Consider the following 24586-nt stretch of genomic DNA (forward strand, 5'->3'; position numbering starts at 1 on the left):
ATTAACTAGATTTTCTCTCTCACTCATTCATTGTATGTGTGTTTAGAGTGCTGAGATTCAGTTGGAGAGGAGACTTTAACTTTTGTTTCTAGACTTCTGAGCATTTAAAAATCTCAACTAATATTACAGCATTTATTTTTTCCAATTCATACTACAATATACAAATGAGCATCCATCACAAATTCTGGCCACCTTTGGCAAATGTCTGAAAAATAATAAACCAACTCCAGCACTTACACGCAAACAACCACTACCCTCCCGTCAATCACCCCCATTCCCAACTCCTTGCAGGGCAGAGAGAAGAGATGGTTCTTGCAGCATACCCTGAGTAATAAACTTCAGGCTATGAATTGAAACTGCAGGGCAGTGAGTTTCAAAGGCATGGATTTTCCCCCAGAAATCACCTCCCAGCAGCCCCATCTCTCTTATTGTAAAGGGGCTTTATCTGAAATACTTATATGGTCCTCTTTACTGTAGTATCAGAGTATCTCATAATGATTAATACATTTATCCTCACAATGCCCCCATTCGGTAAGGAAGTGTAACTATCCTCATTTTACAGATGGAGGGCTGAGAAAGAGAGATTCTAAGGGTACCTCTACACTGCAATATAAGAACTGTGACTTGGCCACAGCTGGCCCAGATCAGCTGACAAGGGCTTTTGAGGCTAAAAGTTGCAGTGGAGATGTTTGGACTCAGGTGCCTGGCCTCTAAAACTCTGTGAGGGAGTGGATCTGAAAAGCTGGGTTCCAGCCTGAGCCAGAATGTCTACTTTGCATTTTTTAGGCCTGCAGCCACCCTGTGAGGTGGAGTCAGCTGAGTCAGGGTATGAGACTGGATGCTGCAGGTTTTTTTATTACAATGTGCTTCCCCCTTGTATAACCTTAGACTTTAGATCTACAGTTGTTTTTACAGTGGAATTACCTTACTTTGATATTAGATGACATGGAGGCTGAGTGCACCTGAAATAATGTTACGCCTATGCTCCAACTCTTGATGGTGACAAACTCAGTTCATTGACCTTTAAATAAGGACCTGCAAGCTTTCATCTGTATCCTGAACAGGTTTATCGAGGTATCTTGGGCAATTTATATCACAAGGTAAGAGGGTCAGTGTCACGGTTTATTTCAAGTGAGGCATGATAGTCAGAAAGAAAAGGAGTACTTGTGGCACCTTAGAGACTAACAAATTTGTTTGAGCATAAGCTTTCGTGAGCTACAGCTCACTTCATCGGATGCATTCAGTGGAATATACAGTGGGGAGATTTATATACACACAGAGAAAATGAAACAATTATCATACTGTAAGGAGAGTGATCACTTAAGATGAGCTATTACCAGCAGGAAGGAGTGGGGGGAAAGAGGAAAACCCTTTGTGGTGATAATCAAGGTGGGCCATTTCCAGTAGTTAACAAGAATGTCTGAGGAACAGTGGGGGGGGGGGGGGAGAAATACCATGGGGAAATAGTTTTACTTTGTGTAATGACCCATCCACTCCCAGTCTCTATTCAAGCCTAAGTTAATTCTATCCAGTTTGCAAATTAATTCCAATTCAGCAGTCTCTCATTGGAGTCCATTTTTGAAGTTTTTTTGTTGAAGGATAGCCACTCTCATGTCTGTAATCGAGTGACCGGAGAGATTGAAGTGTTCTCCAACTGGTTTTTGAATGTTATAATTCTTGACGTCTGATTTGTGTCCATTTATTCTTTTACATAGAGACTGTCCAGTTTGACCAATGTACATGGCAGAGGGGCATTGCTGGCACATAATGGCATATATCACATTGGTAGATGTGCAGGTGAACAAGCCTTTGATAGTGTGGCTGATGTGATTAGACCCTATGATGGTGTCCCCTGAATAGATATGTGGACAGAGTTGGCAACAGGCTTTGTGGCAAGGATAGGTTCCTGGGTTAGTGGTTCTGTTGTGTGGTGTGTGGTTGCTGGTGAGTATTTGCTTCAGATTGGGGGGCTGTCTGTAAGCAAGGACTAGCCTGTCTCCCAAGATCTGTGAGAGTGATGGGTGGTCCTTCATGATACGTTGTAGATCTTTGATGATGCGTTGGAGAGGTTTTAGTTGGGGGCTGAAGGTGATGGCTAGTGGCGTTCTGTTATTTTCTTTGTTGGGCCTGTCCTGTAGTAGGTGACTTCTGGGTACTCTTCTGGCTCTGTCAATCTGTTTCTTCACTTCAGCAGGTGGGTATTGTAGTTGTAAGAATGCTTGATAGAGATCTTGTAGGTGTTTGTCTCTGTCTGAGGGGTTGGAGCAAATGCGGTTATATCATAGACAATGGATCATGTGGTGGGATCTGGATGAAAGCTAGAGGCATGTAGGTAGGAATAGCGGTTAGTAGGTTTCCGGTATAGGGTGGTGTTTGTGACCATCGCTTATTAGAACCGTAGGGTCCAGGAAGTGGATCTCTTGTGTGGACTGGTCCAGGCTGAGGTTGATGGTGGGATGGAAATTGTTGAAATCATGGTGGAATTCCTCAAGGGCTTCTTTTCCATGGGTCCAGATGATGAAGATGTCATCAATGTAGCACAAGGGGCAGAGTAGGGGCATTAGGGGACAAGAGATGAGGAAGCGTTGTTCTAAGTCAGCCATAAAAATGTTGGCATACGGTGGGGCCATGCGGGTACCCATCGTAGTGCCGCTGATTTGAAGGTATACATTGTCACCAAATGTGAAATAGTTATGGGTGAGGACAAAGTCACAAAGTTCAGCCACCAGGTTAGCCGTGACATTATTGGGGATACTGTTCCTGACGGCTTGTAGTCCATCTTTGTGTGGAATGTTGGTGTAGAGGGCTTCTACATCCATAATGGCTAGGATGGTGTTTTTAGGAAGATCACCGATGGATTGTAGTTTCCTCAGGAAGTCAGTGGTATCTCGAAGTTAGCTGGGAGTGCTGATAGTGTAGGGCCTGAGGAGGGAGTCTACATAGCCAGACAATCTTGCTGTCAGGGTGCCAATGCCTGAGATGGTGAGGATCTCCAGAATTTCCAGGTTTATGGATCTTGGGTAGCAGATAGAATACCCCAGGTCGGGGTTCCAGGGGTGTGTTTGTGCGGATTTGTACTTGTGCTTTTTCAGGGAGTTTCTTGAGCAAATGGTGTAGTTTCTTTTGGTAATCCTCAGTGGGATCAGAGGGTAATGGCTTGGAGAAAGTGGTGTTGGAGAGCTGCCTAGTAGCCTCTTGTTCATATTCCGACCTATTCATGATGACGACAGCATCTCCTTTGTCAGCTTTTTTGATTATGATGTCAGAGTTGTTTCTAGAAAAGGAGTACTTGTGGCACCTTAGAGACTAACAAATTTATTAGAGCATAAGCTTTCGTGAGCTACAGCTCACTTCATCGGATGCATTTATAATACAGACTAACACGGCTGCTACTCTGAAACCTGAGAGTTGTTTCTGAGGCTGTGGATGGCATTGTGTTCTGCACGGCTGAGGTTATGGGGCAAGTGATGCTGCTTTTCCACAATTTCAGCCCATGTACGTCGGCAGAAGCACTCTATGTAGAAGTCCAGTCTGTTGTTTCAACCTTCAGGAGGAGTCCACCCAGAATCCTTCTTTTTGTAGTGTTGGTAGGAAGGTCTCTGTGGGTTAGTATGTTGTTCAGAGGTGTGTTGGAAATATTCCTTGAGTCGGAGACGTCGAAAATAGGATTCTAGGTCACCACAGAACTGTATCATGTTTGTGGGGGTGGAGGGGCAAAAGGAGAGGCCCCGAGATGGCCCCGCAGAAGAATCTGTCCTAAGAGTATCGTCAGATATATACCATCATGTGCCAGCAATGCCCCTCTGCCATGTACATTGGTCAAACTGGACAGTCTCTACGTAAAAGAATAAATGGACACAAATCAGACATCAAGAATTATAACATTCAAAAACCAGTCAGAGAACACTTCAATCTCTCCAGTCACTCGACTACAGACCTGAGAATGGCTATCCTTCAACAAAAAAACTTCAAAAACAGACTGCAACGAGAGACTGCTGAATTGGAATTAATTTGCAAACTGGATACAATTAACTTAGGCTTGAATACAGACTGGGAGTGGATGGGTCATTACACAAAGTAAAACTATTTTCCCATGTTGTTTCTCCCCCACCCCACTTCACCCCACCCCCCACTGTTCCTCAGACGTTCTTGTTAACTACTGGAAATGGCCCACCTTGATTATCACCACGAAAGGTTTTCCTCGTCCCCCCCCTTCCTGCTGGTAATAAATCTTAAGTGATCATTCTCCTTACAGTGTGTATGATAAAACCCATTGTTTCATGTTCTCTGTGTGTGTATATAAATCTCCCCACTGCATATTCCACGGAATGCATCCGATGAAGTGAACTGTAATTCACAAAAGCTTATGCTCTAATAAATTTGTTAGTCTCTAAGGTGCCCCAAGTACTCCTTTTCTTTTTGCGAATACAGACTAACACAGCTGCTACTCTGAAACCGATGATTGTCAGAGGGAATGTGACTTGAGATCTAGCAAAACATTACAAAGTATAAAGAAATATGTTTCTCTATATCTGAAAATCCAGCCTTGATCTTTCGAATGCATTTGTATATTATGACCGTAACAGCAACCTTGAGTTAAGGCAGGATATTTTTAAGGGTAGCAGTGTTCTAAAATAGGGTTCATGAGGCTCTTTAAAACTTACTTGTTTGTATCATAATGAGAGAGTAACAGGGTGACTTGCCCCTTTAAAAGGGAGCAGGATCCAGTGCACCTGGACTGATTACCTGCTGCTCAATAGGGTTTATGGGAAAGCAACTGGGTCTTGGGAGGCAGGAGACAGCTGCAGGTGGCTGGTAGACGCCTGTTGAAACTGCAGCTGGTAAGAAGGCTGTTGAGTCAGCAGGGGAAAAGCACCAGCTGGGAGAGTTTGTAGCAAAGGCCAAACTAGGTAAGAGGTGCTGAGAGACAGACCCTCGGGGAGGAAGAGCAGTGTCTAGTTTTAGATGGGAGTGAATGAAATGAACTTAAAGGAAGGAAAGATCCTCAGGGAGGAGGGACAGAGCCCAGCTGAAACCAGGGTGAAGACTTCATATGTTTGAGTTTTCTTTTGAAAGACTTCATGTAGGACTTAACAAATCAGATGGGGGGAATGTTTTGAATATCTGGCCTAGGTGGACTTTTTAAGGGGCCCTGAGTGAAGGAGAAATTGAGGCAGGGTGCTGCCAAACCATATTTGGCCAGAAGAAGGCACAACAGGGCAAGTATCCCCTTTGACAGAAACACACTGAGGACTTTTTTTGAGCAAAATAATTGACCTTGCACAGCCCTACTTTATGGGATCCAGTGTTGTCTATCTTTACATATCATGCAGCCTCCTATTCTATTATAGTTTTAATAAATGCAAGTTTCTTTTGGAAACACAGTGAAGAAGTTAAAATAAATACTATTGTGAATGTAGCCATTACTAGCACCACTTACTGAAAATGTGGGGCAAATTGATTATTAATAACTTGTATATTACTATGACAGTGATAGTGGGGGGGAAAGAACAAGTATAACTTTTTTCACGCCCTAGGCATGTGTGCATCATTCATGATAAATGTTAAATTTAAAATAATTCACCTGGCTGTGGGGGGTGGGGGAGAGTGTATTCTATTCTACTAGTTTGAGTGCAGAATTGGGTGATCTGGGATATGTCCCTAGTTCTGCCAGTGAGTTGCTGTTTACTCTCAAAAAGAAAAGGAGTACTTGTGGCACCTTAGAGACTAACAAATTTATTAGAGCATAAGCTTTCGTGAGCTACAGCTCACTTCATCGGATGCACAAAAGCTTATGCTCTAATAAATTTGTTAGTCTCTAAGGTGCCACAAGTACTCCTTTTCTTTTTGCAAATACAGACTAACACGGCTGCTACTCTGAAAGCTGTTTACTCTGTGTCACTGTGCGTCAGTTTTCCTATCTATAAATTAGAATGTTTACCTACCCCACAGAAGTGTTTTGAGGTTAAGATGCTGCCTGCACTGGTAGAGTATGTCCCACTCAAAGCAGAGGTAAGCTCCTACTTGTGCAAATAGCAGCTTTGCCTGTCTACACTAGGGCCTGCACTTGTGCACCTATGCCAATGGCTGGCTATGGTGGCTGTAACTGGAGCAAATCCACAATGTACAATGGAAAATATACTTCAAAACCTGATTTCAGAGTGATTCTTTTCACACTAGAGTTGATGACACCAATAACACCTGAAACAAGCTGTATGGCACTCTGCATTCACTGTTTTGCTTTAGATGTTAGAGATGTTCCCTTCCAGTAGCTGCTCACTCTGGACTTAATTGGTAAGTGGGGATGGGGGGAGGTGATTTTCAAACATTTTGCTTTAAATGGTAAATGTATCTGCAACTTTAAAGTGTAAACACACATTCCCTTAGTGATTTGAGTTAAGACAGTTTTGCATACTTTTTTTTTTAACACAAAATGTGGAGGGAATGTCACTTTAGCCTCAGAATTCTATTCCCGTGTGTGGTCATTGGACACTTCTTATTCAGCTTTTGGCTTGGAGCCCTCCAAGCAACACAGCTTATCAGAGAGCATCTCTGAAGCCTTGTCTTCCCTATTAAAAAAAAAAAAAAAAAGACCTTTTTTTAGAAGTTCTCCAGGCAGCTATTACTTGTGAGCTATCCCAACATGAAAACACTGTGAAAACAAAGCATTTTTTTACCATGAGATAAATTAGGCAAGATCAAACCCAGGCAAGGGTAGAGGGTTGACCTCACATAGTTTACCTTGTGGTAAATTAAAGCCTTGTCTTCACTGTGTTTGTACCTCAGGCTAGCTTGTGTGTTAGTTACCCTGAGGTAAAAAATATGCCTTTTTTTTTTTTTAAGGCAGTAAAGAGAAGGTTTGGCCTGTGCCCTCTTGACTGAGAATCCCGAGTGTAAAGGCAGGCACTCTTCCTGTGCAACATCTTCTAAGAGTTGGAGGCTGTTTCATGTCTCTAAAACTACTTGCATGAAATTCCTTTATAACAGCCTTAGACTCAAGGGTCTACTTAAAAACAAGACTTAGTAAGAATGGAGGAGTAAATTAAAACAAATGGTTTACATAACCTTTGTAGTGTTTATATTAGGCCAGAATTAGACTAGGTAGGTATATCTTGGGCCAGAGCCTTAAGACTGACCTTTCGGGGACAGATCAGCTTGGTGGAAGAGGAGGTGTAAAGGTTGCAGAGCCTGATATCTCATTTCCTGCTCCCTGTGCACTTTCTTGCCCCCTTCAAAACCAATCTCTGTTGGGGAATACGGGGGAGGACTAAAAATTATTAGTCCCAAAAGGATTAATTTATGATCATAGAATAAAAAGAGCCATGTGGTTAAATGCTAACTAAATAGAGACATAATTGTTTACAAATATTTGAAGCTTCTAAACATCAATGCAGCTGAGGGATTGTTTAGAATTGTCTAAGGGAATATAAATAGGACTAACGGGTTGCTGATTCTGCTACCACTGCTGAATCTTAGTACTCTACAAGTATTAACTGTTTAATGAAATTGAGAAGGATAATTTAGGCTGAATAGTGGGGGAAACTTTCCAAGGTGGTTATGTAGTGGATTGTGGATTGGGCTCCTGAAAGAAGTGTAGATTACACCTCCTTGGCTTGAGCCATTCATTCAAAGCTAGACTGGACAAAGCTTTGTAAAATACAGTGTAGGGAACAAGTCTATGCTGTGGGGGAGAAGAGATGTGCTAGCATCTCTAGCTGCTATGAGACTATGAAAACAAACCTCTCCAAGGGATAAGAAATGGGGGAGGGGCTTATATCCATTATGGTGTTTTGTCTAAATCTGAAAGTTCTTTACTTCATCCCACTGCGCTTAAACCCATTTGTAAATATTTGATGGACTTCAGTGGGTATGCCCCATTCTCCTATGTTGCTTGTCTTCTGGGCTTTTTCAGTACATAGACCTTTTAGCAGTATCAGAAGCAGAATACATTCATTCTGGAAAAAACGAAGAAACTTGACACAGCTGCAACACTTTTTTTTTTTTTTTTTTTCAGCAAAGGTAAAAGTAAACATTACATTTCTTGCCTGGATACAGATTGATAGGGTTGCTCAGTCCAAGATTTCAGAAGTGGGTGACTTAATTTAGGCTTTATGTTCAAACAATTAAAGAAGTGGCCTGATTTTTTTATTTTATTTTTTAAATGCTGAGCACCCAGTATCACCCACTGATTTAATTTAGACTAATATCTGCATAAGAACTGAGGTCCAGATTCATAAAGGGATGCAGGGACCTAAACCCCAACTTTAGGTGTGACTGTGATCCACAAAACTCTGTAGGTGCCCAAATTCGTGAGGCCCCTAAACATTCACTAAAAGTTCCCTAGGTGCCTACTTTTCTGCCTCCAGCCATGTGTAGAGTGCCGCACTCTAGGCATTACACATATTGAACCCATTTCCCCATGTTAAGTATCCTCACATCCTCTGGCTAACTGTCTAAATGGGCCATCTTGATTATCACTATAAATGTGTTTTTCTCCTGCTGATAATTGCTCATCTTAATTAATTAGCCTCTTACAGTTGGTATGGCTACATCTACCTTTTCATGTTCTCAGTGTGTGTGTGTATGTGTGTGTATATATATATATATATATGTATGTATACTTCTTACTATATGTTCCATTCTATGCATCCGATGAAGTGGGCTGTAGCCCATGAAAGCTTATGCTCAAATAAATTTGTTAGTCTCTAAGGTGCCACAAGTCCTCCTGTTCTTTTTGCAGCTGCAGACTAACATGGATGCTACTCTGAAATCTCGGCATCTGGATGTTTGTCTCCTGTCCCACCTAAGCCCCAGTGTAATCCATGAACTGGGAGAAGATCCATCTTGCCTATGAGGCCTGAGCTGGTAGGTGTGCTCGGAGGCTGCCTACTGGCTTGAGCCCCATTCGGAATTGTGGGGGAGGTGTATCCCCTATAACTTTTAGCCCACTGGTTACAGCACTCACCCAAGATGTGGGAGACCCAAGTTCAATTCCTCCCTCTGGCTGCTGGGGAGCGAACTGGGGTCTCACACCTCTCATGAGTGCCCTAACCACTGAGCTATTGGATGTTATGATGTGGGCTTAGAAGTCTCCTTCTGTCTTGCCTCTTGAAGCTGTTCCACTGTACATAATGAAGTACAGACTCATTGGAGAAGGGGGACTGGATCCTGGGGCTCCTACTTCCCCCTTCAGTTCCCCAATCACAAGCTATAGAGTCATTCTTTCACTCTCTAGCCCAATGACTAGTTAGGTATTTCTCCAAAGCGGAGGAGCATCAACAGGAGAGATTCTTCTCAACCCCATCAGAATCATCCAGACCCCAGTAGTTAAAGCAGCCTCCTGAGAGGTGGAAGACCCCTGTTTAAATCCTTTCTTCCCATCCGGCACAGGGGGACTAGAACCTCGGTCTGCCCTATCACAGGTGAGATCTCTAATCACTGGACTACCAAGTTATAAGGAAGGTACTGCTTCCAGCTCCAACTACATCACCTATTCTCACAAAAAATGGCTTGGACACCTGACTCCATGAGAGGGTTCTCAGCTGTAGATCACAAGCACATATTGTCCTTTTTCAACCCAAGCAGCTAATCAGAGTTAGGGACTCTTGGGATGCTCCACATGGGAGTTGAAATTGATGAAGTCTGGTATTTTTTGATGCTATTGTTTGTTTAAAGTCCTGCTTGTCCAAATGCAGGAGAAACCAAGAACAAGGGATAGCTGCTATGCTTGCAGCCCAAAGCCTCTTTAGCCAGCACCAGACCCCAAAGCTCTGTCTGGGCTTCTCCCAAGGTCATGCAGTGTTTATAGGCTCCTGCTTGTTTTTTTTTTTTTCATTGCCTCCAAGTCTCTGCCACTTTCTTGTCTGTTTGCCCACCTGTACTTTTTTCCCCATACCTGCAGACACCCAATTGATCAGAACAATCCCCAGATAAACCCTCTGCCCAAATGGTGCTAGTTTCTGGGCAGACTCCATTATGCCTTGTTTTAGATGTGGCCTCTTACCTGCCCTCTACAGCTATCTTAAGTGAAGGGCACATTCACACGAGTTTCAACCATGTTTTAGCTCAACCCATAGCAAAGTTTAACCCAACTCATAGCACTGACATAGATATCTGCTTCCCTGCAGCCCTGACTTAGGTACTTAGCCCCACCCCTCTGTGTTAAGGAGACAACCCTCTTGTTGACATCTCCCATTGACTAGTTTAGGCAGCTCCGCACCTAGTGTGCTGGCTTTTGTGGATTATATTTTAATGTGTCTATCTCCCTATTCCTTGTATAGGGAGCCTAGGCACCTAAATCAGGTTTTGTGGATTCCATTGTTATTCCAGCGATTTTTCTAGGCACCTAAAAGTTAGGTGTTGTGACTCCTAAATCCCTTCGTGAAGCTGGGCCTAAGTAAATACTTAGTGAGGACCTTAGGTTTTAGTCCCTGGAGAATCTTTGTATACTTGATTTCAGCATAAGCTAATGCATATTAGGCCCCAATTCAGCAAAGCACTTAACCAAGCGCTTAATTTTAAGTGTTTAGTGAATAGGGATCAACTTAAAAATGTATTTAAGTACACTGCTGACCTGAGGACTTATTTTGTTTTCAGCAGATTGAATCATAGGTGACATTTTTAAAAGTACTACCAAGAACATGTATAAACAAAGATGGGATGTGCCTGAATGGATATTTCTTCACCTAAGTGCACCACTTACCAAAAAAGGCAGAAGCGGTCTCTGGAAATAAGTCTAGATTCTTTAAGGGCAGTAGTTGAATTACATGTAGCTAATGTGAACTGAAAAAGTTATCATACTGAAGACTGCTTAAATAATCAATGGCACACAAACCAACTGCCAAGAAATTCAACGTTAAGGCTGCCATAGTTCCCTAAATAAAACAGGGACATGGGATGGTTCAGAGAGAGTGGTAACAGGCCATAGAACCTTTTCTGTTGCCCTGACAAATCTAGCTTGGGTCAATAGTGACCAAAAGCTATTAGCATCTGAAGGCTGTTCAGCAATCTGCATGAAGTGAGTTGATATTCTCCGCAGGCTAATGTTCATGTCGATATCCATGATCACAACTGGTGTAGGAGAAAGACCAAAGGTTGAATCCAAGTGGAGTCTGATCTATCCTATTACCCAAAACATGGTGCAGCATGGGGAAGCTCGTGTTGCTGCTGCTGGGCTGTTCTGTGTCTGTTTTTATTATTATTGATATCATAGCACTGAGGAGCTCCAGTCATGGAGCAGGACCCCACTGTGCTAAGCACTCTACAAACACAGAAGAAAAAAAGTCTCCTTCCCCAGCCCTGCCTGAAAGTGATTACAATCAAAATAGGCACTATAATAATAATACTCCGACAAAAGACAATGGATGGACTTTCAATCTAGCACTGTTCACAAACACTAAATTCACACTTTTAAAAAATGAAATACAAAATATCAACCAGTAGCATGAGAATCTTGCAGTCATTATTGACTGCTGGAAAGTAGCACTCTATAGCCTCTTGGCTTGTTTCTACTCTTAGCCACCCTGCTTATACATTGTGTCATTTTTCAAGACCCTGCTCTGTTGCCTGGTATTGACCCAGGCACAGGTATAAATTCTCTCTGTATCTTGTCAAAATCAAACTGCTAGTTAAGTCCAACATGCCATCAAATAAAAACTCTCTTTATAATAAACAATAATGCCTTCTGAGTATAGATGAATATTAGAATATTTACAAAACATACAATTCATTATAAAAACAGAAATCAAAAATGGATCTGAGATGGAGCCCTGCAGAACTTCCCCATTAGGGAGTATCTGGGAGTTGTATTCATTTACTGAAACAAATTTTTGTCTTTTGTAGGGAGAAGTCATATCAAATTAGAACAGGAATACCCATGTCCAGAAGCCTTTAGTGTAACTGATGGCTTCAAGCAATCCACAGCATCAAAAGCCTTTGAGAGATCATCGAACATTGCACCAGAAATTTTGTCTGTGGTCTATTGCATCTTAAGCATTCTCAGATACTCACAGAAATGATAACCATAAAGTATTTCAGTGAGTTGCCTGATTCCTACATGCTAGACAAGCAGATTGCATCTTAGAGGAAACTAAATGTAAGCAAGTCTTTTTTACCACTGACAGACTATTAATTGTGGTATTAACCCCATCAGTACTCAACCTTCATATCCATATATTACAGTATAAAACTTCCATTAAAAAACAAACAGCATTCAATTCATTGCTGAAGAACATATATTAAAAACAAATGAAATCCCCGGCTAAAATTTAACACAATTCTGACAAACAATTTTCACAACTTGAATTGACACATACCCATCAACTGAAAATTTCTGTCTGGACAGGTAAGCTGTGTGTTGGGGAATATCTGGAGTGGAATAACAGGGAAAAGCATGAGATGTTGGTAGACCTTGGAGGGGCATCAGGCAGGTAGGGGGAGCAGCATAGGTGGTAGAGGGCATGGAGCATATAACAGGTAAGCTCCACTCCTCCATTGCATTCGACTTCCTTGTGCTTAAGCAATCCCTGCTTATGCTAAAGAAGCCTCCCCCTCTCCTAGACAGGCTTTCTCCTGTGCTGAGGAACTCCTGCTCTTTTCTTTCTTTCTGGGGATTCTCCAGCTCAGGGAAAACCTGTACATCAGGAATGGGGCATCACCACCCTTAAGGAAGCAGACTGCCCCATCACAGTGACAAATTGTTGTTCTTTACTCTTATCACTTGATACTCTGTTACCCCAGAGGACTGTGAAAATAAACAGTGAAGATGGGGAGGCTGGGCTGGCTAGCAGGCCAGCCCCCTTGAAGATGATTAAGTGGAGAGGAAATGTCCACTCTCCTTCACAGAAGCTACAAGGATTGTTTCCAATCAGCTACTTCAACAACCATAGAATGGTTGCAAAAAATTCCCAGCTGAAATAGCAGAAATAGTCATAAAATCAATACAACCAACATCTCTTACAGCAATGACCATTGATTGGGCAACATTATTTCACTGTCCCATTCCAAAGCTTCAGTTTCTGTATTTGAGTCCCTATATTGATTTAGCCTCTTCTTTGTCTTATAGCTTTTCTACTCCAGACCCATATAATCCCTAATGACTTTTGCTGTTCCGTGAAGGAGGTAAAAACTGAAGAAAAAATAAAAAACCCTGAGTGAGCGGATGCATTCACTTTCTAATTTGTTAACATTAGATCAGAGATGCAAGGAGAACCTCACTTCCTTGAAAGTGGTGGGGGGAAAAATCAATTACAGCAGGTGCTGGGGTCAGAGGGAAAGCTCAAGGAAACAAAGACAGAAAATGCAAGCCTGGGAATTGTGGAAGAAACTTCTAAAACCAGGCTGTGTAACTGTCTGGACACCAGATGAAACTGTTTTATGTGGAATCCTTGAAATTCCCCTTCCTTCAGTCCCAGTAAGTTCTCTAAGCTGTGTTTGGTACCCAGTTAAAAAGTTGTAGAATATGAAATGTGACCATCAAGTGGAAGTATAATACAAGAAATCTACAACTTAAAGGCTGATCCATCTGAATTGTTAATGATAGACTTTTTTTTAGAAACCAGATATTTGCATGACTGCGTTAATCAAAGCTATGAGACGCGTAAGCAGAAGCCAAAGTTAACAGAAATGTCTTGGCTGATTCCATCAAGTATGCTATTTTGTCCCTGTTTCAACAAAACAAAGCAGGCAATGCAGCTACTTCTCTCTCCTCCCTTACCTTCCCATTTCCCACAGCCTCCCATTCCCAATGCACATTGCCTCTCTTCCCCCTTCGCCGGTGGCTTCTGTCCCTGCTTCATTCTCTCTCCATCTAATATTCTATCCAACCCCTGCCTCTCTATCTCCTTCTCCCATAGCTGCCTCCTACCTGCTCCCTTTCTTATCTTAATGATGACTTCACTTCAGGACTCACCTGTTTCTATTAGTGAATCCTGATGTGCCACCTCCATCAGCCTTTTGAGGTCACCTGTACTACTGCACAAGTGTTTGGACCTTTCAGTATCTCATATTTCTACTGCACAGGTGATTACAGGAGGCTAGCAGGAGACAGTAGGTTGGAGCTCAGCACATAGACAGTTGGACCTTAAAGTCACCATTAAGGCAGGAGAGGAAGTGGATTGGTGTCTGTGATTTTTATTTTGTTGTGAGGGTGCTGAAAGACATGCAGGGCATGGAAGGGAGAGAAATTAATTCTTATTTAGCTAGTGATATGTGCTCCAGGCCCATCCCCTTTATGTGACATATGGCCCAATCTGACTGCCTTCCCAGCTGCCAAGACCCTCCCTGATGTGCATAGTCCATCAAAAGGGAAATGTTTTGGTTTTTGCTTTCCAAGGGTCACCTTGAATGTGTGAGTTGTATTTCAGAGTAATGTTTTATTACAAATGATCCTGCAAAGTTATTTTCAACCTGGGTCCAGTGAAAAGCTTGTGGCTCAGTAAATATGCCTCTTACCACTCCCAAAATAAGAAGTAAAAAGTTATTTTTAAAAGGGGGTTATTTAGAACATCATTCCTTAAAATATAAGAATGGTAACTGAGTTAAAAACTTTGTGGACTTTTATTTCTTTTAAATAAATACAAAATTTATTAAAGAGGAAAACCTATGATATTTCTTAAATTAATATTGCAAAGTATTTTTTAAAAAATAGAATGTTCTACATAAATATTTAGAACAAATATTATATATGATATATTTAAACTATAAAACATGTGTCATTTTTAACATTTAGTTTTTAACTTAAATCTTTTACTAGTGTCAAATCTCTGAAAGCTTGGATCTAATGTGCAGCCTTTCAAAGTCACTGGGCAGTAGAGAAATTGTACGCTGGTTTGAGGAAAATGTAACTTTTGTAAAGATTTAAGGACATTTTATCTGTGATATAATTGTTTTATATTGTTAAGTTGTCTGGGTTATAGTTCTTTAGTTCTCTGTCTAAGCATTAGGGGCTTGAACTACATAGTGAAAGTTAATGGGAATTTTTCAATTGGCTTGAATGGAAGCAGTATCCAGTCTTTGTATAACAAGCATATGAGAACTAGATAGCATTTTTGTGCCTTTTGAGGGAGGAAGAGAAAGCATGAACTGAGAAGATGACTTTTAATGAGAACTGTTCAGCTGCCATTTACTTATCCCCTACCAAATATTAGTTCATTTCCATACAGAGGGCATACAGCATCAAAGGTCTGAGGCTTAACAGCATTGCAGAACTGCAGCATTCTTCAGATGGAAGCTTCAAACGATGTGAAGAACTATCATCATATTCTGCTAAAAAAATATCAACAAGATCAACAGAGAAACAATAACAAAAAATCAAAACATGCATGCTTTTTCTGAAAAAAAAAACATAAAAAGTTGGTGCAAAAAATGGCATAAGCACACATTCCTTGGAAAGGGGCAGGTTTTTTTGTATTTACAAATACAAATTTAGTTAGACTGTCTGTACTACAGGAATGACCCACCCAGAGGTCTGGATGGTTTAAGGGTTGGCCAATGAAAAAACAGAGCCCTTCACATCTACGTCACTAATTTGACTTGGACTTTTGTTGATAGTGACTGGAAATACCAGCTAAAGGCTGTCTGGTAGCCTCTGCAAAATGGAATAGTGGTATCGATCCTTAGTGAACAGAATTCTATAAAAAAGGAATGTTACATTTAACACTGATTAGCCTCTTTTCTGATGGGCTAAGCAGAGAAACCAAAGATGGTGCAGGACCATGAAATATGAATTACATTCATCAATGGATGTGGACCCTCCCAAAGAGCAAGGAGGTTTAGTGTGAATAGTAGGTTTCTGCCTCTATTCTTCTCAATCCATTATCTCTTACCAGCATTGCATTCTCTCTTTTATTTAAAAACAAAACAAGCAAACAAAAAAACCCCCCATCCATACCATGTGTATTAGGTGGTAACTCTTGGCTCTGATTCTAGTTCTGGTTCTCAGTTGGCAGCATTAAGGTTCATACTTGAAGCCCTTAATGTGTTACACAGTATAAATAATAATAACATAGTATGACTATCACTCTCCATGTGAACGCAAATCTGATAAAATCAAATTCACAAGAATAAAGCAATGTGGGATTATTAAAGGCAGTAGGAAAAAGTACTAAAAAATGTAGATTGATGGTAGGCTACTGGTGCTGATGTTAGACTTACATCATGACTGTAAATTGTTTGGAGAATAAAACATGGATTATGACTAAGAGTTGCACAGTAAGGCCAAATTCATCCCTGTGGTAAATTCTATTGAAGTAAAAGGAGTTACACCAGGGATGAATTTCACCCAGTGACTTTTCCATTAACATCAGCTACCTAAGGAATGTGCCCAGATAAGTACTTAATACTACACTTCTTTTCATTTCCTCACAAGTACAGGGAAATCTCTTTCAACATTCTAATCTTCATTGTTACATTTATTTCCTAATCTGTGTTTTGTTTACAGGCTGTGCACACATTTTCCCAACACTTCAGATTCTTATCCCACATAGGGCATTGTTGATTATTATCTTTTCAACAGTATGTTTAGAACACAGATTTGTAAGGCATAAAGTTACAAACTTAGCAAGTAACTTAGTTTTTATGTTTGGTTCTCATACATAGTGTTGGTTAGTGGTGGTAGTACTCCAAGCCACCTGTGACACAAGAATTTGGGCTTCTATTCAGTGATGATACAGTACTGTTCTAGAAGGGACGTGCTGTGTTGTTAAGGTGTAGTGTGTCAGATGACTTGTTAAACAAATCCCTTCTGCATATCTCTGATGGCTGTCTAGGTGGGAGTTAAATATGATGTGGCCTTTTGAACAGAGCAGGGAATAATTTTGACCAGACTTGTGGCCAACGTTCCTCCTCCTAATAAAACAGGATCTAATGTTCCAGTCTGTATGGGAGCTATTGCTGAACTCATACAATAAATAACTGTTATATTTACTTAACATGGAAAGTACTACCAGCACCTAACTCCTTTCCAAGTGCTTTTACAAAACACTAACTTGAGTGTGAAAGGTGCCATATAAAACCAAAAGTTATTGTGTATATATATTTATAGAGTATTCAGCATCCCAAAACTACATTAATAGAATGAGAAGGCTGCATGTCAAATGTCAGGAAACGCAAAAGTTAAGGATGCTTGTGCCATCTCAAAGGGACGCTGTCAACTTGAATCTGTTTAACTGAGTAATTTAAAATATTCTAGGTTGTGACAGAACATCCTTTAAATAGTATGGCTTGATTTGTTTGTTTGTTTTGATGTAGTTTTGGTAATCTTTTAAAAAAATACGCATGAGGTTTTTCTGTTGCTTTCTTGAGGATATCATGATGATAGTTTCAGCAAGAGAGCAACTAAAAGCCCGATCCTGCAAACACTTACATACATAAATAAAGTTAAGTATGGGCATAAATGTTTGGAGGCTCAGGCTGTCAATAAACAAACTGAAAATATTAGAGGTGTTTTGTTTTTAACTCCTCTCTGCTTTAATAATCTTAGGTGTTAAATATATCTACTCTAGTCACAATTATATCTGAAAATTGATTTTTCAAGCTGGCAAAGTCCCTTTAGCTGTTCCTTTTGTGAGTATCTATAAAGACGTCTTACATAACATTTCTCAAATGTTACATCATCGTTTTTAACACATTTAAACAGTTGTAGCATCTTGCAATATTTTCCCATTATTGTATAATAATTTTTATTATCATAATATTCTGGTATATTGTTAACTTGTACTGTAAGGTATTATCTCTCTTGGAAATGTATTTTAATAATATTGTCAGCACTCGTACTATGCATTTTTTTCCTACTGCAATTTGGGAAATTATATGTTATATAATTAGGGACAGTATTGTACAGGGGTTAAAGATAATTTTGCCTGTACAGTCTTAACTTTGGACTCTTCAGATATTCAGTACTTAAATATGCGCCCTTAGACCCCAATCATTCAACTGGATCTGCGCAGGCAAACCCTTGTGTCTACAGTTTCTTCTGCAGGATCAAAGCCTTAAGGTCCTATAACATACTGTAGTTTTGAAGAGAATATTTTACCCACGAAAATATACAGAACTGTGATTGTGGGCCCCTTGAAGTTTACATTCAGCTTTCTCCTACCCTCCTTTTTATATACACATTTCGCCTACTAGTTTCAGAAGTGAAGTCACGGTCACACTGAAATCACTGGCAAAACTCCCATTGACTTCTGTGGGGCCAGGATTTTACCTTGGTGTCCAAATTGAGACATCTAGGGCCTGAGTTTCCAAATAAAGCCGGAGGGCTGCTGGCACCCAACACCTCTGAAAATCAGATCCTAAGCTCTTCAGGTTGGTCATCCTAGAATCAGTGGACACAGATGAAAAATCTGAACTAAATACTCTTAGGAAAGCACTTTTCCTCTTTACAAATGAGTTTTCTTTTTATGCAATATTTTCTCAGTACAAAGGTGTTTTTTTTTCTTTTTTTTTAAGTTTGGGTTTTTTGTTTGTTTTTTTAGTTGCTTTGTGGTATGCCAGTTTAGTAGGCAAGCAGCAGGTTCTGATGTATTATTGATCTGCCTCCCTCCACTTGTTGGAAGACTGTGTTCCTATAGCAGAGAGCCGGAATTTAACCTTCTGAGCCCACTCTTCTCGAAGAAACCCCACCCTAGAAGAAGTTAGTACCCTACCTCCAACCAGTGACTTGTCATTGTGCTTCCTACCCTTGCCTGATTTGCTAATGGTGTATTTTTAGGTTGAAAATATGCTAGTTCAGTGCTTCATACTACTACTAATTGCTAAATTGGAAGAACGAGGGGTCAACAGGCTAACACCATACCCAAGGGATTTTCTGCCCTAACTAGGGTAAGAGGACAGTGGAGGATGGCTGTGTGGCTAAGGGGGAGCAGGAGTGAAGTGGGATTAGTCTCTGCGTGAAGGAAGATGGGGGTTGTGTGAGGGGATCTAAAGGACAAGCAGTTTTGAGGGGGAGAGAGCCCCAGGAAAGGCTGGAGCATTGAGTCAGAGAGGAGTGCACAGGCCCTGGGAAGGTGGTAGGTGGAGAAGGCTGTTAGTGGTAAAAGGGGGCTGGCTGGACAGAGGGGTCTACAGAGAGGGGAAAGGTTGTGGGGAGCAGGGAGGGAGGGTGTGCATGGAAGGGGCTTTAGGGCTGAGGTGGGGACGCTGTGCAGAGGACATTGGGGGAGGCAAAGGATGGACGGGAGCTGAGCAAGGCTAGAAAGCGGCTTTGAGGAAGTTAGTGAGGGGGTAGCGGGAGGGGCTATAAGAAAGGGGAGGGGTTACACGCCGCGCCCTCTGAGTTCCCTGGGTGACGTTTAGTCCCGCCGTGACGTCAAGGTGTTCCCCCGTGACATCAGACGGCTCATGCGCAGTGACAGCGGCTATTGCAGGTGACGTCACGGGCTGGGTGTGACGTGTAGCGGCGCGGGCCGCCGGAGCTCTCTGGGTTGTGTGGTCTTCCCCCCTCCCACTACGGGTCGCGGCTGGGGGCGGCCCGGCGGCGGGGACGCGGCTTCCCCCTCCCCTCCCACCCTTCCCCTCCCTCCAGCGCTTCGACCCAAGATGGCGGCGCTGAGCAGCGGCAGTAGCTCCGAGGGGGCCTCGCTCTTCAACGGGGACATGGAGCCTGAGCCGCCGCCCGGAGCTGGGGCCTCGTTCCCGGGGGGCAGCGGCGGCGGCGGCGAGCCGGCCATCCCAGAGGAGGTGAGCCCCGGGCGGGGTGTACTGGAGCCCGCCCCCGGAGCCGCTGCCCGGGGTTTCCCCGACCCCTGGGCTCTGGGCGGCCTGAGAGCCGCCGCGGAGGCGGAGGTGCGCGCTGCGCCGGCCCCCACGCACGGCGGGGCCGGGGCTGCCCAGGGGCCCAGGTGCAGGGGGCGGCGGGACGGGGGTGTCTCCCCTCCCCCACGTAGCGGGAGGGGCCGGTGCCTTCCTGGGCAGGGGATGGCGGGCGCGGGAGGCCGCGGCAGAGGGGGGATCTCTGGCCGCCGGCAGGCCCAGCCCGGGCCGCTCCTCATTGCTCCGATGCAGCGGCTGGGGAGGGGGCTGCTCCGCTCAGCTGCGCCGCCGGTTGCCGCCGCCGCTCGCCCGGGCCACCCCGGCCGCGGCGACAGCGCCTGGCTCCCAAGGGTTAAGGCTGGGGGGGGGGGGCCCCGGCGCGCACGCTCCTCGCTGCTCAACAAGTGCAGGCGGCGCAGGTGGCTCCGGCGGGCGGCCTGGGGCGGGGGCGAGGCGCACGGGCAGCGTATCTGCAGCGGGGGGACGCCTCGGCCAGGTCCACGCTCCTTGTGCGGGGCTCCCGGCCTCCCTTTGCCCGGAGAGACGGAGACGCGTGTGCGCGCCTCGCTTTAATGTAAGGCCGCTGTGGTGGTGACAGGTGCAACGTCAAGGGGTCTGTCTCTGGGTCAAAACCGAAAGTCGGGGGTCTTCAGGCGTTTCCCCCCCGCCCCCACGTTTCCTTTGTGGTGCGCATCTGAGAAGCTGTAGCACGCTTTTGCAATCAGTTTATTTTGTGTTTGAGGATCTCAAAGCGCTTGTCGGATATTGACGAATCTCAGTGCGACCGCTCCTATGTGTTTGCGGGATTGTGCCCTTAATCGCTATTGCAGCATGAGGTCTGCTCCTGTGGATTGGGCACTGGGTTGGGGTTCAGGATACCTGGGCTCTAGTTTGTGTCTATCATTACAGACATGATGAGACTTTTGGGCTTATCCCTTAACTAGTCTCTGTGTGTTTCCAAATCTGTAAAAGGAGGTAATACTTCTCTTACTGGGGTGTTGAGGTTTAAATCACTGTTTGCAGAATGTGTTCAGCACTTGGCTATGCAAAGTATTTTGAGGTTTTGGGAGATTTGGGCACAAAGATGAAGTGACTTGGCCAATGTCACATAGCAAATTGGTTCTAGAGCTAGGTTTAGAACCCAAAAAGGAAAGGAGTACTTGTGGCACCTTAGAGACTAACAAATTTTCACAAAAGCTTATGCTCAAATAAATTTGTTAGCCTCTAAGGTGCCACAAGGACTCCTTTTCTTTTTGTGAATACATACTAACACGGCTACTATTCTGAAACCTGTTTAGAACCCAGAAACCCTGACTCCTGGTCTCTTGCATCAGTCACTGGCAGTAAAACTTTGAAAAGCAGGTGAGTGATTTGGGAGCCTGGGCATCTAAGTGCTGTGGGTCACTAGACTCTACTTCTAGGCCCTCTACTTTTAGCTACACCAGTTGATAAACAGTTGCCATATTCCTACCTTAGTGGTAAAAGTGTTTTCGTATTTATTTATAGCACACACTAACCAAATTTTTAGTATTTCACAAACACAAATGAATTATGCATTGCATAATCCCTGGGAAATATTTTTTGTTTGATTCCAGTACATTTTACAGATGGGAAAACTCAGACAGGGAATGGGTCTGTGGCAGGGCTGGGATTAGACTCTTGATCCCACAACTCAGACTTCTGTCAGTCAGATAATTCTTCTTTTCTGTAAGTAATAATCATCATCATTTGTTTCTAACTCTAGTTCTAATAGCTTTACTTCTGTAGTAGACAAGAATGGTAATGTCAGCAGTCAAAACTTTGCTAATACATAATTAAAACTGAGATTTTTATTCCTGATACAAAAAAGAATTTACAGCTTAAAGATTTAAATGCCATAACATGAGTGTGTGCGTGCACACTCTCTATATTTTACACAAATGTAGGAAGAGAAATGTATATGTAGTGAGAACGATCATATTTTGTTATTGTTAAGTGGCTACTGCTCTTGGACCAAAGATGGGTTTGTTTTAAGTAAAAACCTGAATAGAACAGTAGGAACCTGATTTATTCATGTAATGTGCTCATCTACAAATGTGAATATTTCATACATAGACTTTAAACAGAGTAGATTTGTAGCAGATAAAGCACCATAGTTCAACTATATTAAGTTGCTATAATGAGAAACTTTGGCTATTACGAATACACCTTTTAATTCAGCCCTGATGATGTTCAGTTGCAAAAATGTATATGTATGGGCTATGCTATTCAGCTTTCTCACATTTTGAGGAAGTCTGGTTAGCTATCATACAGGAGACCTATCAAAGCATCTTGTGAGGGGTAACTTTGCTCTTGAAAAGGATAGCTACTTAAATGCGAACACCCTCCTTTATGCTTCTATCAAGTTCCCAGTCAGATTTGTAGAGAAGAATTCTCTTTTTTCTTAGACAATGGAATTCTGAAGTTCTTAAGTACCTACTATAGAGTCTCGTCAAAAAGCTTAGCTTCAGTTGCTTTGAGTCAATATCTAGAATGGCTTCAGGGTCAGAGTGAATGTTGTCTTGAGCCCATGTGAAAACCTAAGCTGAATTTACTGACACGTTACAGGAAATTTAGTTTTCTTTGTAATGTTCTTTTTTGGGCTATTCCATAGGTGGTTGGTTTTTTTAAAAATGTTCAAAAAGGGGGGCGAAAGTGTTTGGGAAACTTTGAAAAAGACTTATTTAGTAAATTTGTGTTTGAAATGCTTGTATTTTAGTTGCGTGGGTAATTTATACTGAAACCATATACCTTACTAAAAAGAAAAGGAATACTTGTGGCACCTTAGAGACTAACAAATTTATTAGAGCATAAGCTTTCGTGAGCTACAGATGCATCCGATGAAGTGAGCTGTAGCTCACGAAAGCTTATGCTCTAGTAAATTTTGTTAGTCTCTAAGGTGCCACAAGTACTCCTTTTCTTTTTGCGAATACAGACTAACACGGCTGCTACTCTGAAACATATACCTTACTATGAGCTTATGTGGCTAATGGCCAGAACTGAAGTGTAATATCTTACGTGTTCAAGATTTAGGATTTAAAAAAAACAAAAAAAAAAACCCCCAACTTTTAGGCAATGTTAAGTCTTTATGAAGAATTTTTATTAAATCTTGAACTTCTTGCCTCAAATGTTATCTCTGTAGCCCTAACCACTGAGATAAGTCTGTAATAATAAAGTGTATTGATCTTTTTTAATACTTGCTCTGTTAAAGAAAACAAAGTTGAATACATGTGTAAAACTAAAAACTTATAGCTGCTGGTGTGGGGGGAAGAATTCACTGTGCCAGAATGTAGTAATTGCAAGAGCTCATCTCATCTGAAAAATCATGCAGGATTCATAAGTAGTACTTGGAACCACACATGTGCTTACAAAAGTGTGGTCCATTTAGGAAATTATTCCTGAGGGTATTCTGTGCCAAAAAATTCTGCGCACAATATTTTAAAATTCTGCAAGATTTATTTATCAATAAATAAATGCAGAGGCTTTAGTATGGCAGTGGGGAGCACAGGCCGCTGGCTGTATGAAGGTGAGAGGTCACCCTGTAGCCTCCCCACTGCTGGGATATGGACTCAGTGCTGAGGCTGTGCCTGACCCTTACACAGCACAAGGCTTGGGCCTGCCCCAGAAACACCCTGGGGCCCTGCCCTTGTGCACCAAGCACACTAGGCGTGGGGCAGGCAGGATCAAAGTGTGGAGGGGCTCAGTGTGGGGGGATCTAGGTGTGGGGTGAGAGGATTTTGTGTGGGACAGTCTGGGTGCAGGCAGCTCAGTGGGGGGTCTGTGTGTGAGGGGATCTGGATGCACAGAGGCTGGGGAGAGGGCTGCGTTCCAGATGCAGGGGCAATGGGACTCTGCAGGGGCTTCCAGGTGAAAGTGGTTTGGGCTTAGCAGAGGGGTCTGGGTGTGGAGGTTTCAGCAGGAGGATCTGAGTGCTGTGGGAGTGGGGCTTATTGGGGTGGAGGTCCGGGTGCAGCTAGTTGGGGGTCAGTGGTGTGGGGGTCTGGATGTGGGGACTCAGGGTGGTGCAGGGGGTGAAGCTCATCAGCATGGGGGTTTGAGTGCAGGGATGGGGGTCCAGAGGCAGGGGGTCTGGGGGCAGAGGGGCTCCAGATGTAGGGGTTGAGGTTCAATGGGGTGGGATTTGAGTATGGAAGGCTAGGGGGGGTCCTGGGTGTATGGGGTAAGGCTTGGTGAGGGTGTCTGGATATGGGAGGTCCAGATGCAGAGGGGTTGGGCAGATGGGGGAGCAGCTCCCTGTACAGTGACACCCCCTCATCTCCCCCACGCCCCCCAGAGCTGAGGAGCAATGTGGGCAGGAAGCAGGGGAGGAGCTTCCTGAGCTTCCTGCAGCTGGGAGAGGTTTCTGGGGGTTGTTCTGACACAGCCCCAGCCACTCCTTGCAGAAAAAGAAGTCCAGTTCTCTCCTGCCTCCAGCCAAGCCAGAATTAGTAGCTGATCCCAGCTCAGGTGACCCTAGCCCTGCAGTGATTTACCTCTCCGCCGACTGCTCCGGGTACCTGCAGTGATTTACTTGCCCAGCTAGGGCGTGGTGAGTGACTGCTCTTGCAGCTTTCCTGTCAAAGTGATTTTCTGTGGGGAAGCAAATACATTTGCAGGAAACGTGAATTCTGCACGTGCGCAGTGGTGCAGATTTCCCCCAGGAGTAGGAAATGCATACTTTCTAGAGGCACCGGGACCTGTAGACCCTGGAGGTAAGTGCATTTAGGGGATATTTGTCTTTTACACCCCCTACTCCATTCCCATCAGTTGTTTTCTTATAACCTGTACTCTCAGATGAGGACAGGGTTTTCAGGACCTG

The 24586-nt window shown here is 43.2% G+C and overlaps 1 protein-coding gene across 5 annotated transcripts in view; it reads left to right on the forward strand.

The window, feature by feature from the left end:
• Positions 1 to 931: 931 nt before the first annotated feature.
• The window catches only part of BRAF (B-Raf proto-oncogene, serine/threonine kinase), a 140792-nt gene continuing 117137 nt past the window's right edge, over positions 932 to 24586 (forward strand). For 2 of the 5 annotated variants that reach the window (XR_006282702.1, XM_038387430.2), the window contains exon 1: positions 19369 to 19677. Coding sequence is in view for 2 of the 5 variants with exons in the window: in XM_038387430.2 (XP_038243358.1) it covers positions 19537 to 19677 (141 nt within the window). In the remaining 3 variants the exon portion in view is untranslated. Of the gene's footprint in view, positions 1101 to 6246; positions 6295 to 19366; positions 19678 to 21047; positions 21112 to 24586 lie in introns of those variants that run through there. The other 3 variants (XM_043518744.1, XM_043518739.1, XM_038387407.2) reach the window with 3 other exon arrangements.

Source organism: Dermochelys coriacea, chromosome 1, assembly GCF_009764565.3.
Source record: "Dermochelys coriacea isolate rDerCor1 chromosome 1, rDerCor1.pri.v4, whole genome shotgun sequence".
Classification (NCBI taxonomy): Eukaryota; Metazoa; Chordata; order Testudines; family Dermochelyidae; genus Dermochelys; species Dermochelys coriacea.